This window comes from Salmo salar, chromosome ssa11 (assembly GCF_905237065.1).
Source record: "Salmo salar chromosome ssa11, Ssal_v3.1, whole genome shotgun sequence".
Taxonomy (NCBI): domain Eukaryota; kingdom Metazoa; phylum Chordata; class Actinopteri; order Salmoniformes; family Salmonidae; genus Salmo; species Salmo salar.
Window position 1 is genome coordinate 20,247,573 of NC_059452.1, and position 17,683 is coordinate 20,265,255.

Consider the following 17,683-nt stretch of genomic DNA (forward strand, 5'->3'; position numbering starts at 1 on the left):
ATTTCAGTTGGTTGCGATCCGACAATACACATTTTAAGAAGAATAACATTGGGGGCATTGCGTGAGCATGCGTGCTTCCCTTCTGCACACACAATTTTACAACACATCCAGCGAGGTAAAATGGCGTCGGGTGCCATTTCAACGGAGTCAAAGAAAATAACAGATTTACGAGTTATAGATCTCAAATCTGAACTCAAGCGAAGGAATTTAGATGTCGCAGGTGTGAAGAATGTTTTAATTGCCAGGCTGAAACAGGTAACGAGCTCAATTTATTTATACATGGCGAACGCAAAGCTAACGGCCGCTAGCTAATGTTAGCTACCAAACAGTTGTGGTACGAATTTGATTGAGGCCGTCCTCAACTGCTGCCAGCTAGATAGTTTAGCTACTGGTTTGCTAACCAACTTGTTATGGGATGAATATGTATCTATGTACAGCTTGCTTTTTTCGTAGATGTCAACTAAGATGTTTAGCCTGCTAGCAAACGTTACCGTTGGATGCTGACTTGTTTTCAACTGCAGTACTGCGTGCTCGCGGCCTGGCTTTGCAGCGTCAGGTTGACAAGGTAGCCCACCGTCCTGCATCGATGCAGTCGGTGTGGGGGCGTTGCTTTCACAGGCGCAGGATAAAACCGATGTAGACCTTACCGTGAAATGCTTACTTACATTACCTTAACAAACAAAGCACTTTTAATAAAAATAAGATTTAAGATAATATTTACTGTAGGGGATATTCAAGTAGTATGTAGTAGCCTAAACCTATCAATGTTACATTGAGCTAGGTGAATGGAATATGAATGACAGTCATCAAATATGCTGTAATAGAAATAAGGCCATGCTTATAAAATAAATAATAATTGCCCTCCATCACCTTAAACTGCACCGTTCACCACTAATTTGGGGTTAGGCATAAGGTTAGCAGTGTAGTTAGGGTTAGCTGCTAGGTTTAAAATGAGATTTTAAGTTAAATTGTAGAAATAGGCGGGGCTTATGACTTTGTCTGTGGTAACTAGTGACAACCCGGTATGTAGGAATAAACAATGCCTCTTCGGCAACTACAATGTATTGAGCTGTTGTTGACTTACGACTTGTCCATGGCAGTAAGGTTAGTGCTGTCAGGGATGTGAGTGACCACATCCCAATCCCCACACATTGGCGGTGCGGAATAGGCATTTTTTTCTTCAGTTTTTTTAACCCAATGAGTAACGCCGGTGTGCGTTTTAAAGTGTGTTTGAACTGCATACTTCTGTGTGATTAAGAGTGGCTGAGCTAGAGTGGTGTTTGAGACAAGGGCGGATCCCGAAGGTGCCCAGGGCTGGGTCTTTTTACTAAAATGTCTGTAGAGTCCGAATGGTTTGCGCAACAAACTATTATCTATAAAAAGGTGAGAGGCTCATGTTTTGCTCTATTATGCTCACAAGCTACATAAAAGTAGTTGGAAGGCTAAGGGTTACTTCTACCGAGAAGAGCATAGTGACATTTTTTATTTAGCCTTTATTTAACTAGGCAAGTCAGTTAAGAACAAATTCTTATTTACAATGACTGCCTACCAAAAGGCCTCCTGACGGAGCCTGGGATGAAAAAATACATAAATACAATATAAATATAGGACAAAACACACAACAAGAGAGACAACACTACATAAAGAGAGACCTAAGACAACAACATAGCAAGGCAGCAACACCTGAACACAGCATGGTAGCAACACAACATGGTAGCTACACAATGTGGTAGCAGCACAAAACATGGTACAAACATTATTGGGCGCAGTCAACAGCACAAAGGTCAAGAAGGTAGGGACAACAATACATCACACAAAGCAGCCACAACTGTCAGTAAGAGTGTCCATGATTGAGTCTTTCAATGAAGAGATTGAGATAAAACTGTCCAGTTTGAGTGTTTGCAGCTTGTTCCATGGTGTCTATAATACTATAATAAGCTCACATAGTTGTTGTCACAAACTCCAGTTGTCACTGACTAGTTGGATATTAATATCACAGCGAGCAAACAATTTCTGTACTTACAGCATTCATATAAATTCATTTTTATTAGGTTTATGCTTTGGCGGACCAAATTTTCTGTCAATAAAACTCATGAATGCAATTGTTTTGTGTTCTACTTGTAGCCCAGGTTGTCCTGAAAAGAAAATGGTAAAACACTTCATTGTGAGGCTAAATATAAGGGTGGGACCTGCAGCTAAATTAATATCAGATAAATGACTAGTAATTACAATAGTGTTTTTATTTATTTTTTATTTTTTTATAAATACTTTCTCAGGCCATTGAGGAGGAAGGTGGAGATGCAGAGACAATTGAAATTCCACTCCCAGCAGACACGCCTAATAAAAAAAATGCAAAAGCTAAAGGTAATTTGACATTCCTAATATTTCAATTACTGTTCAATATTTCTGTTTCCATTTCGGATGATATAACTCCATTACTTCCTTAGGAAAGAAAGTGGACTCTGACACTGACAATCCAATGGAAGAAGAACCCTTCTCCAAGGAAGATGAATCCTTCTCCAAGGAAGATGAATACTTCTCCTTCTCCAAGGAAGATGAATCTCCTACCAAGGAAAACAAATATTTTTCCAAGGTTAGTATCACATGAATATGTTTACGTTTGTGGTATGTTTGTGTTTACCCCACTCTCACAGTAGACTAGAGATCATTGGGTTACCATACCCAGATCATAAAAAAAAAAAATGCTGGTATTCAGATTGGTTAACCCGGTTTTAGTAAAGCAGTAGACTGAAACTGTCTTTATGTGTATTTACCTTTCACATTGGTCTCTTTTTCAGGAGGGAGACGAGGATGACGTTGAAGAAGGTATGTTTGTGCTCACACCCTATTGAATTGATTACTTTTTGGGGGGGGTTTGCAGGTAGCCCCCTTTGCGTGAAGGTAAGAATCTGCTATGCCCCCTCTCTCCTCTATGCCTTCCGTTTCTTTTGTCTGCTGGCTGGATACTCAGCAAGCCAGCTATTCAGGACTCATTGTTCATGAATACAACATAGAAGGGACATCCTGTTTGTGGAGGACTTGCTTATTTTTGTCACAGTACTTTTTTTGGGGGTGGGATGTTACCTACTCTTCCAGGCCTGAGATGCAATAGGGCTCCAACAACCATACAGACTGCATGGCACATTCCTTCAAGATAAAAAGCTCAGGAATCAACAGGCTTCTTCAAGGTGAGGGAAAGGTATGCCGGAAGAAGTCAAGCTGAGTTAGAGGGAGATCCAGTGTGCGCTAGACGATACCATTGGGGACTCCTGCCCATCGGGGCCCATCCTCCTGTAGCACCCAACTGCAGTACAGATGTCTCAGACGGAGAGAAGAAATCATCGCTGAGAATGCTCAAAGACCAACCAGGACATGATGTACAGTCTTGAGGACACATTTGCTAAGGACTTGAGCCAGTCACTACAGTCACAAGGACAATTAAAGATGACATCTATTTTTTTGTCAACCATCCAAGTCACTTAATAAGACAGACTTTTATGAGGGAAAGAAGACATGGGAGATGACCATAAAGACTATGATGGGAGAGCCCTCGGCAGTAGAACAGCCATAAAATGAGACTGAATTTGACCTCCATGGCTTTGGGCACAGATTTTTTGGGGGTTACAGAAGAAGTTGGACAGATGCTCTTTTCATTTGAACAAATGCCCTCTCTTCAAACTGAAGAACTGGAATGGAGCTCCTAATGACAGCTGCATTGAAGAGTAACTTCACTGTACAGTACTCATAACTGTAAGGATCGCAAAAGAAGTATTGGTGAAGATTATTGAACCACACCACCGTTTTTCAATGAGGAATGTATGTTTTGTGTGTTCCTGTGGTCTTCTACCCTTCGATGACCACTAATACTAAACTTGCTTTCTATTCTACTTTCTAGGTCAAGTAACAGACATGTCAATGTTAAACATTGTGTTTTTTGCCATGTTTTATCCTTATTAAATCCCTCAGATGTAACTGATACAGATGATGGTACTCGCGAAAATTCTAAACCTCCACCCAGTGAGGACGTTGAGGCAGAAGCCGAGGCGGAGGCTGAACAAGTGGAGGAGATCGAAACTGAAGTTGCCGTCTCCGCTAAAGAAGACGAGGACGATAACATATCCGTCACACTCCAGAATGAAGATGCCATCACGCTGGATGTTGATGGTGATGACCTCCTGGAAACAGGTAAACATGTGAAACTTCCAGATTCAGAGGCAGATAAGGGCTGTGACAAGCCAGAGGCCTCTGCTGAGACGAGCCCAAAGGATGCCATGAAGATGGAAGTGGAAGGCCATAAAGATGGTAAGAAGGATGACGGGACGAAGGTTGACTCCTCTAAGAAGGAAAGCAGAGAGGCCTCGAAGAAAGCTGAAATGGGAGACAAAGACAAGGATTCTGGGAAGAAAGGCCCCTCGTCTACTGGGGCATCAGGTCAAGGAAAGAGGTTTGTCTTTCTAGCTATGTCAGTTCTTTAAGATACTACTACCAAGTTCCAGCTCACTGTGAACGCAGCATTGTGGGTAGCCTCAAGATTTTTTTTAACTTTTTTTTTCCTAATGAGAAATGTTCATTGATGTACCTAATGAGCCTCCCATTTGTTACTTTCGTTTGGTTGTTTTTCTGAAGTTGGGTAATTTGTGTCATTAACCAGGAGCTGAAAACAGATGTTACTTTCACCTTTCCAGCACGGTTGCCTTTTCCAGTTCCCATATAGGGCTTTTTTAAAGGGGCAGTAGTCCCTGTGATGTCAGTTTGTCAGAAACATATGAAATGATTCGCTGTGAAGTCGAACGCAATACTGAAGATTTCATTGGTCCAGGGAGTAAATTGGCTGAGAACATGACCCATATCACCCGTGGAAAAGCAATGAAAAAGGCCATTATGGGAGTTTTGTCCAAATGCAAGCCTTGCCCGTGGGGATAAAAAAAAATAATACATACAGAAAAAAAGTTTCTTTTTTGACCAAAAAAGTTGTTTGCCCTGGTGTACGTCATATTCCGCAGGGGCTTTCATATACTGGCACTCATCTCTTGTTTCTTTTTATTTGTTGTGAAATCTGCTTTGTAGTTCTTCAAAGGACAGAGATGGAAAGGCCACAAAAGATGACAAAGGTAAGCATTTTACAGATACATTTCTCAAGTCGTCACTACTAATGATCAGACGATGGTCAAGCGTATGCCTTTATGTAGTGCATGTAATCAATGTGCAGTACTGACTGGACAGCCAAAATGGCATTTTCTCAAGCGTCAGAACAAAAAATGTATCTGTGAATTTTAGTACCACTGGTGTAATCTGCCATATTACCCAGTTTTCTTCACATATCTAAAAAGTAAATTTCTTTGGCATTTTTTAAAGGTGTCTGAAATGATTTCATTTTGTCAAAAGCACCTGCATTTTAACATTTAGTTCTTACCGGTAAGTAACATTAGGCTCTTATAGATTAGTTTGTACAATGTGTAGACATTTTACATGTAAAAGCCTCTACAGTGCATGCATGTATGTTTTTAAACTACCCTATTTCAGGAAGTATCAGCAGTAGCAGTGCAAGCAGCTCCACTCGAAACATCTGGGTGAGCGGCCTGTCCTCCAACACCAAAGCAGCTGATTTGAAAAACCTCTTTGGCAAATATGGGAAGGTAAGCCTAGAGCTTAAAACATCCATAAACTGTTTCTTGTGGTGGGGTACTGGGGTTTGATGTTTCTTACTGTATGGGTGTCATGGTTTTGCTTTGACATATTGGAAACAATTTACTGGTTTACTAGGGGAAAGGGGGATACCAAGTCAGTTGTACAACTGAATGCATTCAACTGAAATGTGTCTTGCGCATTTAACCCAACCCTCTACAAGCAGCATGTAGTTGCTCCGCCCCTAAACAAATTCCTGTCACCGCAGGTTTTTAGTGCCAAAGTGGTTACTAATGCTCGCAGTCCTGGTGCCAAATGTTATGGCTTGGTGACAATGTCTTCCAGTGCAGAGGTGGGAAGGTGCATCTCCCACCTGGACCGCACAGAACTCCACGGCCAGCAGATATCTGTTGAAAGGGTAAGCTGACAAACAGTTGTTTTGCACATTGTTCAGCTAGAATGTTCAGAGAACGATTACAATTTTACAGTTCAGAATCTTTTCTCTGACTTCTATCTTTTGTGACGTCATAGAAATGTCAAGAGTTCTGAAGGTTTTAAGATGTCATTTTGAGAGTTTTCTGCAGAACAACATTGGCTGACATTCTCTTCTGAGCCATTGAGCCAACATGCGCTCTGTCATATTCATTGTAGGGAGAAAAAAGGTGCATGGTCCTTTGTTCTTCAATTCATTGAAATTACATTGCTTCAGAATTGTGACGGAGCCTTTAAATACTGTGACGGAGTATTTGTTGTCTTTTCAGGTTAAAAGTGATCCCTTCAAGAAAGAACCTTCAAAGAAGGAATCAGATGACAAAACCAGCTCAATCAAATCGAGTGACAAACGTAGTGCGTCGACAAACAAGACTAGCACTAGCAAGTAAGTAAGGGAGGAAGAAACACAATCTGTCTTTTTCAGAATGGGGAAATTTGAAAGAAATATTCATTTCTGTGCCTGCTCTTTTTTTCCCCCTAAAGAACCCAGCCATCCTCCAAAAAAGAGGAGAAGAAGTCCGACAAGCCATCAGACAAAGACGGCAAGGATTCATCCAAGAAGCAGGAGTCTAAAAGCACAACATCCAGCTCAGGCCCGGATGCCTCCAAGAAAGATGATAAAAAGCATGGTGGAAGTATGTATGCTCCCTATCTCAGGTTCCTTTTTCTTTAATGTGTTGAAGGGTAGAGTAGTAAAAATTAACCTCTGTGTCCTGTATTGTGTAGGGACCAAGAGCCCTGGCAAGATGGTGGTGATTGATCATGCCAAAGGAGACCTGAACAAAGTGAGACCACCGTTCAGGAGGGGGAGATTTGACAAGCCGGGTTTCACCACCAACAACAACATGATGCAGCGGAGACCCAGATATTTCATGCCTCCCGAAGAGGTTGGTCGCAGTTTTTTTTTCTACCCGACAGTTTGATCATGGAATTTTCTTTTTCATAGTTCACCTCTACATGCTTGTCTTTCCTAGATGGAGATGAATAGAGTTAGAGTTTTCCCCAACAAGGGAGGCAGCAAAGACATCCTCCCCTTTGAGAAGATGAAAGAGCAGAGGTTGCGCGAGCGTATGGTCCGGCTGGAGCGGGTCCGCAGGGCTGTGGAGCTTCGCAGGTCAGCCTGAAACGCAAACTCCTACTGTAATTGTTGTACTTTGTAGTACCGTGAGGATGCTGGGTACTAATGTTTCTGTGACTTCCTGTCCCGTCAGGCGGCGTGAGATAGCGGAGCGGGAACGCCGAGAGCGTGAGCGTATCAGTCTGATTAGGGAGCGGGAGGAGAGAGAGAACCTGCTCCGGGAACGCCACAGGCTTGAGGTGGAGAGGCAGAAACTGGAGAGGGAGCGCATGGAGAGGGAAAGGCTGGAGAGAGAAAGGATCCGCATAGAGCAGGTGCTTGGACTCAAATCATTAAGGATGTTTAGTCTTCTAGGCTGTACCTTAGTTGGTTGTTGTAAAAACGACAGGAGGAAGGTGAGTTGTTTACTCAATGTTCATTCTGGTGCTCTTTCAAAGGCTCTTAGGAGCATTTTTGAGCAGATAATTGTGAGCAAACCATATAGTGGATTGATAATGTAATGCTGACGTTATATCTCTGTAATGCAGGAGCGGCGTAAAGAGGCGGAGCGTATGGCTCGTGAGCGGGAGGAGCTGAGGAGGCAGCAGGAGCAGCTCCGCTACGAGCAGGAGAAGAGAAACAACCTGAAGAGAGGCCGCGATGTGGACCACAGGTACACAAGGCCACACTAGTTGGGGATGGGATGTTTGCTCTGTGTAGTTGAGGCTCTGATCGTGGACAACCAGCTTCCACCATTATGTCCATGAAGTTGCAGGATAGGTTATAGAGCAGCTTGTGCAGTACTGCTTTGTCGTCTCCCCTGCACACAGACTTGTCTCCCATGCTATCCTGGTCTGTCTGCATCCCACGGCAGACAGGGATGCTTGATCTCAGACATGACAAGCAGATGTCAATTTGACCATCAAGTGAAAGATACATTTTGGTATCATATCTGACCAAGCTCAAAAAGTGGTATTCCACACCAGTTTACTTGTCACCCAGCTAAAACATTCTCCATTGAATGTTTCAGCCGGAGGGATGATCCCTATTGGAATGGCAACAAGAAGATCCAGCCAGAGTCTGAGGGCCGTCTCAACCAGGGCTCGGACTACAACCGCCAGCAGAACCGCTTTACTGAGTTCAGCCCCCGAGAGAGAGGCAGAGGCTTCCCCGAGGCTGCAGCCGTGGAGCCCAACACCATTGAGAGGTAGGCCCTCTGATAAGCCCTCTTGTTTATATAGTCCTTTTTGCAAATAAAGCAACCTGAACCTAAACAGGCAAAGAGCAAGCTACACACAGCCCACATAGCAGTTTAGCACGTCTATCCCCCTCCAGTAACAGTCAGCTCTTGACAGAATCTGACAATCCATTTTGGGTGTGGGGGGTTTTCAGACGTAACCGCTTCAACAGTGAGCCTGAGGCCAAGAAGTCCCGTCCCGCTGCTCGCAGGGACAGCTCTGGGTTTGAGCGCTACCCCAAGAACTTTGAGACTGCCCGCAGGGCCGAGCTTCCTCCAACTCCACGCGCAGACATCCGTCTCACAGACCGCAGAGAGATCCGAGACAGGGACGAGCGTCGGGCCGCGCCCATGCCGGAGCGTCGGGCCGCGCCCATGCCGGAGCGTCGGGCCGCGCCCATGCCGGAGCGTCGGGCCGCGCCCATGCCGGAGCGTCGGGCCGCGCCCATGCCGGAGCGCCGGGCCGCGCCCATGCCGGAGCGGCCAGCAGGGGGCAGAGCACCCATGCCTGGCATGTCTCATACTAGCCGCTCCCCCAGAGGCACCGGGCACACTGGTCATGCTACTCATACTGGGCATGCAGGATGGAAGAATGACGGCAGCATGAGTGCACCTAAGGGGGACATACGGTCAGAATGGATGCCTAGTGTGCTTGTTTAAAGTTTGTAGACAATGGCCTTTTGTTGTAATCCGTGTGGTAATAATCCTGTCTCTGTGGTTATGTAGTGGAGCTGTGCGTACCGGAGGTATGCGGCCAGAGCGTTCAAGCAGAGATGGCCAGGGGCCTGCTCTCAGAGGAGGCTCCTCAGCCAGCCGAGGAAGATCCAACTTCAGTGGCCGGGATGGAGGAAGACCCATGGTCATGGCAGACCAGGTCAGCACCTCACCAATCCCCCATAACTAAATCTACACATTCAATACCCTCCATTTCCTCTATTTTAGTTACATTTCAGATAGGGAATTCATAACTACATTCTCCCCTGTTCTCTACCCAGCATTTCAGCTCTGGCCGCCAGGTGGTGGTGGAGCGGCATGGCCGGGACCAGCCGGCCCCCAGGAAGGAGTGGCATGGTGGGGCTGGATCCCAGGGAGGGGGCTTCCCAGACAGCCGCAGGATGGGAGACAGCCGTGGCAGCATGATGGCCCCACACTCAAGGTATTCACTGCCGTTGCATTAAGACTGTACTTTTCCCTTTATCCAGATTACAACCTCTCACTTTCAGTTAATTGAAATTGGAACCTTTTTTCTAAATATCACCCTTTCTGAAACAAGCTTTACAAAGCTGGTTGCAATTCCAGTTTCATCTCCCAGAAAAGACGGAACAAATATTACAACACATATGGTTAAACTCAAATATGCTAATTGTTTTAAAAAACATTTATGGGTAAACTTATTTGTTAATGATATTATGAATAGGAAAGGTGGAGTTGTGTCACATGTGCGGTTAACACAAATATGTGGAATTGTTAGCTCTATCTAAAATTACAACCAACTGATTGGTGCATTACTGCAAAAATGTAGGAGACAAGGGGGAGAAGGGGAGCTTGTTTGTCTGTCCTTTATTAAAGACCAAAATTAGAGAGAAAAGTTGTCATGAATAGAAAAAATATTCCAGTTTTATTTGAGGTCAAATGTTGACCGTGGCACCATACAGGTTGCAAAATACTTTTCTGATGTGCTGACTCCATGGCACATGGTTTATAAACATACACAAAACTACGCTTGACTCAAAACTAAGTTTTTCTATTTAAATTATTATACAATATTCTTGCCACCAAAAGAAGAATTATGTATATTGGGCATACAACCAATTCGACCACTTATTCTGGTATTGCTCCTATGTAGCCTGTTTCTGGTCACAGGTTCAGGAGTGGTTAAACAGTCATAACATTGTTCCAAAATGAGCCCTACAAATAGCACTGTTGGTCGATCAGGAAAGCCATACTCAATCAATGAACAACAAAAATATATATATTTTTAATATCCCATTTTTAGAAAGGTTTGAGAATCTGTGTAAGACATCACAGAACAGTTGAAAAATAAATGGCACAAGGAAATCAAGAGCAGGTGGCATGGTGGGAGATAGGTGGGATGGGCTGAGAGAAGCCGAGGGGTGGATTTAATCTGTAATAGTTGTGACAGAAATGAATATGTCATGTGTACCGGACTTGTCTGAGCACTATGAATTAGGCTTGGGTGGTATCCATGTTTCCATACGGTCATTTTGCCATGCCGGGATATGCTGTAATACCTACACTGAACACAAGGAGCACTATTTTCAAACCCCACTGCGCCTCTGTAAAATTCCATAGAGAACGCTAACTAAATACTAAAGAGGACATTGTGAACATTTTATACAGTCTCTAACCTAAAATATTTGCAGGACAGACATCCCAGCTCAAAGTTATACAAGTAACTAAAAATGCTCCACAGTTTGCTGCATCCAGAAAGCAAATATTAGACAGCAAGGCTCTTGATCCAGGAGGGGATTCTCTGCTGTTACAAGCAAAGCTTGATTTTGAAAGAAGCTAACCACTTAACCAGATGGCTAACTAGTAAACCAAATGCACAACTACAGAGCATTTAGCACATTTTAGACAGTTAATAGGTATAAGATAACTAACTAGATCACCTGGCGTGTGCTACACAAGTGAGTGACTCACAAGGCTCTGGTCTGTCCTTGTTGTGTGCTTGTAAACAAACACCACGTGACTGGGGACTACCAGTATGCTTAATAATGAAAAATGACCACGTGCTTCTTTCTCCTAACTGATTGCACAAGTTGACTGTAGGTATTTACTTTAAAGTAGATACAAATATTCAACGGTATTAGCCATGGTTTTTCCATACCGCCATTTCCAAATACCCCGGTATACCGCCCAAGCAAACAAGTATTCTGGTAGAAGCCATATTCGAGCTTCTATGTATTTACTCATTACTGTATGCAACACTGTTTTTAGGCAGAAATGTATTTTTGTTTCTCCAGCCACTCTTCGTCTGCAATGAACAGAATCGTGCAGATCACCAACAGTTCCATGTCCAGTGTTGGCGGATTCAAGCCCTTCAAAGGAGCACCCCGGCGGTTCTAACTGCCTCTCCCCAGATCAGCTTAAGCTTATTTTTCAAAAATACATTGTTTTTTTTAAGAGGCTGGTTTCTAGCCATAAGGTTGATATAGAAATGTTTTGTTCTGTATAGGTTACCGCAATGTATGGTTTCCTAACAGTTGTGCTGTGACTTAAACAACCCTGTGCACATAATGTTCAACTTACCTTTAGAATAGAATTGTACAGCTTTAGTTATTTGTAACAAGTTTGACGTTAACTGCTCTTCCCCTAACTGAAACTGTAAGCAGATCAATGTGTTCTTTAACCATCATTTTTAGTTATGCCCCTGGTGCTTCTGAAGGTTAAATTATACATCTTGCTCATTTTGTCTTTGCTCCTACATTTGACTCATGAAGTGCACATACAAGACATCACACATTGAGTGGTTGTGAAAAGAGAATGTAAGTTTTATTGTCCATGTACTTTAAATCAGGCTGAATGTCCCTCGTCTAAGGCATTTTGTTACAGAAGAAACACCATCTACATTTTGCAACGGTACTGTGATAGGCTATACATTATTTGGTCATATGTATATAAACATTTGAACCTTCCAACATGAGGATTGACCTTTTCATATTCACAAGGTGTTAAACATAAGTGAAAATATTAACATCATTGAAATTATACTCCACTGGATGTCATTAGTAAGCAATTGTTGCATTTAAATCAACAGAACAAGTTCAACCAACATGGGGGATTGCATTCATGTTCTGTGCTCCAGAATCTGATTTTACACATGAAACTACTAGGGGATTAACAATTGTCACCACTCTATAAATGTAAAAATAGCCAAATTAACTTTTAAAATCCATTCCCTCTAGATGACCAGCCAGTGGCATTTTTATTAGTGTGAAAAGCTACAAAACAATTATGGCCATAACAGGTTGACAGCTACCTGATGAAGGGGCTACACAGTACTTAATGTACTTTTATTGAAAGGGGCTACACAGTACTTAATGTACTTTTAACCAGCCCTTTCATACCTTTGTCAAAGAAACAATTGAGCATTTCATATTCAACTAACTGTTGAAGAGCTACTGTTGTAGCAATTCCAGACAGTATTCCATTTTTACAAGGTACCCAAAGAACAATAGCACTCACACAATTTCTAATTCTGTATAAAATGAGGTATTTTCTCTTCTCTTAGGCTGCGTTTACACAGGCAGACCAATTCTGATCTTTTTTCTCACTAATTGGTCAAAAAGACCAATTAGTGGAAAGAATATGCCTAGTAGTGCATATCAATGTAACAGTGCAAAACCAATTACAATGACTATGTTCAAGGACTACCTTGTTAAGACTGTTTGTACAGTATTTACCCCCAAGCACTATAACAAGGCTTACACACATTCACTTGAGACAATCCACAAACAAAATCCTTATCAATTATTCTGAAGAACAACATTAAAGCTGAAACACAAAACAATATCTAGATACTGGTAAATAATGCAATGACTCCAAAACATTACATTACATTTAAGTCATTTAGCAGACGCTCTTATCCAGAGCGACTTACAAAATGGTGCAAGCTTACGCACAAAAATGTTTTAAAGAAAAGTGTGTGTGAGGCAGCTGTGAAACATCTTGTTGCTCCCCCAAAAACCTCAAAGTAATTAGATAAAGTGGCCCTTTGAGGTTCTCATCATAACTCAGTACTAGTTGCCTTTTGAACGTTGTTACAAATGGGTTTAGGCCACTGGGAAGGTTGACCACATGAACAAGTATAATTAAAGCTGTAGTGTGACTAACTTTAAAATGGATGTTATTTTACAAACGAAACAAGAGTATGGATGGTGGTCCCTGACACTCAAAGGGACGTGGTCTTTCGCCCATCCCCCCAACCTTTCACAAAATCACTGTCGTCAATAATGTAAAGGACATACTGTAGCATACCATAAGGATGTACACGCTCGCTTCAACATAGGTGTTTCTCTTTAAGTCCTGTCTATTCAGTCAGATTACTTTTTGGGTAGTCATTGTGAACATAAACGCAGCAGCAGTTTACTCACTTTCTAAAAGCAGCCTTGAATTCCATTACAAGTGGCAAACCTATTCTAGTGTAAAGTCATAGTGAATTCCTTTGACTAGGTAGGCCTGAGAGAAGCTCAGAAACCCATTGTAATGCCATCCATGAACATAACTAGCAATAATTATGAACAGCCTGATAATATGAAGTCGACCTAGTTAGATACTATGTGTTGAAATAATTTGTTACCTATATGTGGTTACACATTTACATCACAACACAGTCTCTCGAGGGAGTTACTACAGGGTATATTCAATACTTTACAATGTTATATACCTATCATTGCTGTTGCCAAGGCAGCTAATACACAAACAATTTACAAAAGACACTCAAGGATATGTCCCTTCAGAGAAGGCCTGAGAGTATTTCTGATGTCTAGTTTACCATCTACAGATTGTCTCATTCCGGTAATACACCTGTTTCCGTTTATTCTTATAAAAGATATTGTAAATGTTGTAAGGCATTTTCTATACAGAGTAAGTGTGGCCTCGTGAGGACCGTATAGACAGGCTGAGCTAACCCCAGTCCTCAAGTCCAGCCTGCAGACAAGCCTTACTAGTCAGGTAGCCTACTCCTACAAGATGCAGCCAGTAGCCAGGCAAAAATAAATACGAAGTACTGGACTTGTCCTTGAAGGCTGGGGTTGTCCATTTCTGAACAATGAGAATGAAATGTAACAGCCAAAAATAGGAGACCCCTTAACTAGCAGCACTGCGAGGAGTCCCCCCTATAACTGTGTTTCTAGGACTGACGTACAACACAAGGCTTGAGTCAAGGCATCCAGCTGGAATGTGTAGATAGAAAACAGTAAATCTCTCAGGAGGCAGTACCATAGTAGGACAATGGCGCAAACTACTAGCTAGCTCTCATAAATGTGCATTAGGTATGTACACAATGTATATCAATTTGTCTGAAAGTCAGATGTTGTAGGAGGAACACATGGATTCAAAAATGGCTACAGTAGAAAATCCTACTTCCATAACTCAACGAGGAGGTCATGAGGCTTCCCATATTGACAACATCTCTGTCAGCTTTTTACGGCGTGACCAGCAGTTTAACTGCCAGCAAATCTGTGTGACATTGGGCACTTCAGATTATTAGTGTAGGATACTGCTATCGCTCTGCCTCAGCAGCCAATAACCAGCCAAGTCTCTCAGGGACAGCGTAAGAGTGAGCGACAGTAGTCAAATTAGGTGCACCGTCCTGTTTCTCCATGGTTCTGTCTGTGTGTGAATCATAAAAAGCAAATATGAGAAATTAAATACATTGCATAGCTTTCAATCCAACTGCTCATATACATCGTAACATTTTTTGTTGATGTTAGGTTATTTCCAAGTTGAAATTAAGAGCATAAATCAATGCAGCCGAGCATATCAGCCACACATACACACTGTAGACACCAAAACCACACACACACACACCAGAATTCAACACTGCCATACTCTGGTAAGGCCAATCTGGATAGGGCGAGTCTTAAATGGCAGATGAGGGTTGGTAGAGACAGCACTTACCAAAGTATGGCACTGACTTCCAGGCCTCTCAGGAAGAACAGGGATGTGGGTAGTGTTAGAGAGATATACAAAAGGCTTGTCACAACAGGGTCTTACATGAATTTCTAACCGGCAAAAACAAATGAATCCCTTTCAATTTAAGTATATACCAAAATAAAATAGTTATCTAAAATACTCTCACACACGCATACAAACACACATGCGCAAAAACACACTTAATGTAGTAATTTGGCATCCATTAACGTGGTGAAGAGACAGGAGTGCTTAGATATTACACTCACTGATGTCACGATCACCTCATCTCTATCCCAATAAGACTCTGAACAAACTCTTGATTATCTCCAATTGGAAGGAGCTAAATGACCCCCACCAACCAATAGCTAGGAAACGAAGGTTATGTGTTTACAGTAGAAAGTCTAACGCTCAAAAACAGAAGTGAATCAAAGCAGGCATATCTACACATGTGCTGTAAAAAAAAAAAATAGCTTATCAACTGCAATAATGAAAATGAATGAAAACGATTTCCTTGAAAAAAGTTGGTGCCATGAGAGATATTTCAGATTCTGAATTCTTTCCCTCCCAGCATCCTGTTTCTGGGATTTTTCTCATTTTGCTATAAAAATCACCCCCATTAACCTGAACCCCAGATCACAAATATAGTGCACTGTGCGACTTGTAACAAAGTTTGGCCAACTGTACGAAAGATTAGTGGTAGCTGTCATAGCGTCCCTTCCTCTGTTGTCCGGGCCCACTGAGGGTAGAGGATGACAGGCACCAGTGGCTTGGGAACGGCAACTCCTCAGTTTGTCTCATCGCTCTTCAAAAAGGGGCTGTGCGTAGGGTGTCAGGTCAATGTGAAAAAAAAATTCTGCCCCCCTCTTTCTCTCTCACACAAACACACAACCATCCTCTGTTACAATAGAACACATTTGTCTTTATCCTTGGGCTCTTTTTTGGGTTTGCGCTCCCCGGCAGAGGGCTGCTTCCCTGGGCTGGGCGTGGCTCCAGCTGCTGTTGATGATGCTGCTGCTGCTGCTGCTGCTGATGATGATGATGATGCTGCTTCTGCTCTGTCTGCTTCGTCACTGCCCTCTGCTGGCTGCTGCACAACAGACAGGATGGAACAGGAGCGTCAACCACAATACCTACCTGTGGCTCATTCAAGCGGGTGAATAACCTGTTGGGGCTAAGGGGCAGTATTTGCACGGCCGGATAAAAAACGTACCCGATTTAAACTGGTTACTACTCTTGCCCAGAAACGAGAATATGCATATAATTAGTAGATTTGGATAGAAAACACTAAAGTTTCTAAAACTGTTTGAATGGTGTCTGAGTATAACAGAACTCATATGGCAGGCAAAAACCTGAGAAGATTCCATACAGGAAGTGCCCTGTCTGACAATTTGTTGTCCTTCAGTTGCATCTCTATTGAAAATACAGCATCTCTGCTGTAACGTGACATTTTCTAAGGCTTCCATTGGCTCTCAGAAGGCGCCAGAAAGTGTAATGGGGTGTCTGCAGTCTCTGGGCGAAGTACAGCAGCTCTGTTTGTGAGTGGTCAGCCTGGGAACAGTGAGACTGAGAAGCGCGTTCATGAGAATTCTAAATTTTTTTCTTTCAGCCTTTGAATGAATACAACGTCGCCCGGTTGGAATATTATCGCTATTTTATGAGAAAAATTGCATAAAAATTGATTTTAAACAGCGTTTGACATGCTTCGAAGTACAGTAATGGAATATTTTGAATTTTTTTGTCACGAAATGCGCGTCACCCTTCGGATAGTGACCTGAACGCACAAACAAAATGGAGGTATTTGAATACAACTATGGATTATTTGGAACCAAAACAACATTTGTTGTTGAAGTAGAAGTCCTGGGAGTGCATTCTGACGAAGAACAGCAAAGGTAATCCAATTTTTCTTATAGTAAATCTGAGTTTGGTGAGGGCCAAACTTGGTGGGTGTCAAATTAGCTAGCCGTGATGGCCGGGCTATGTACTCAGAATATTGCAAAATGTGCTTTCGCCGAAAAGCTATTTTAAAATCTGACACCGCGATTGCATAAAGGAGTTCTGTATCTATAATTCTTAAAATAATTATTATGTATTTTGTGAACGTTAATCGTGAGTAATTTAGTAAATTCACCGGAAGTTTGCGGTGGGTATGCTAGTTCTGAACATCACATGCTAATGTAAAAAGCTGGTTTTTGATATAAATATGAACTTGATTGAACAAAACATGCATGTATTGTATAACATAATGTCCTAGGAGTGTCATCTGATGAAGATCATCAAAGGTTAGTGCTGCATTTAGCTGTGGTTTTGGTTTTTGTGACATATGCTTGCTTTGAAAATGGCTGTGTGATTATTTTTGGCAGGGTACTCTCCTGACATAATCTAATATTTTGCTTTCGGTGTAAAGCCTTTTTACAATCGGAAAATATGGTTAGATTAACGAGAGTCTTGTCTTTAAAATGGTGTAAAATAGTCATATGTTTGAGAAATTGAAGTTATAGCATTTTTGAGGTATTTGTATTGCGCGCCACGCGATTCCACTGGCTGCGTCCCACCTCGCCCAGACAGGATAAGCAACATTATAAACTGGGTAGTTCGAGCCCTGAATGCTGATT

At 42.4% G+C, this 17,683-nt stretch overlaps 2 protein-coding genes across 3 annotated transcripts in view; one reads left to right on the forward strand and one right to left on the reverse strand.

Moving 5' to 3' along the window:
• On the forward strand, positions 1-11,962 carry LOC106562202 (SAFB-like transcription modulator). Its single transcript, XM_014126902.2, has 19 exons — positions 1-255; positions 2,277-2,364; positions 2,448-2,593; positions 2,799-2,826; positions 3,967-4,444; positions 5,068-5,111; positions 5,524-5,636; positions 5,894-6,043; positions 6,387-6,502; positions 6,601-6,752; positions 6,844-7,004; positions 7,092-7,231; positions 7,329-7,509; positions 7,723-7,847; positions 8,205-8,381; positions 8,567-9,040; positions 9,138-9,285; positions 9,407-9,567; positions 11,399-11,962. Exons 1-19 carry the CDS (start codon positions 121-123, stop codon positions 11,499-11,501), a joined length of 3,120 nt encoding a protein of 1,039 aa, XP_013982377.2. The 5' UTR covers positions 1-120; the 3' UTR covers positions 11,502-11,962.
• The window catches only part of mindy2 (MINDY lysine 48 deubiquitinase 2), a 25,514-nt gene continuing 19,733 nt past the window's right edge, over positions 11,903-17,683 (reverse strand). The window contains exon 9 of one of the 2 annotated variants that reach the window (XM_014126904.2): positions 11,903-16,155. In XM_014126904.2, the coding sequence (XP_013982379.1) occupies positions 15,970-16,155 (186 nt within the window). In that variant the 3' untranslated portion in view covers positions 11,903-15,969. Of the gene's footprint in view, positions 16,159-17,683 lie in introns of both variants that reach the window. The other variant, XM_014126903.1, reaches the window with a different exon arrangement.

Excerpts from the sequence above, each read along its gene's own strand:
- LOC106562202 (XM_014126902.2), top strand. The coding sequence starts at position 121 with ATGGCGTCGGGTGCCATTTCAACGGAGTCAAAGAAAATAACAGATTTA. Across the intron at positions 5,112-5,523 it reads GGCCACAAAAGATGACAAAG|GAAGTATCAGCAGTAGCAGT; the intron begins GTAAGCATTTTA and ends ACCCTATTTCAG. Across the intron at positions 7,005-7,091 it reads ATTTCATGCCTCCCGAAGAG|ATGGAGATGAATAGAGTTAG; the intron begins GTTGGTCGCAGT and ends TGTCTTTCCTAG.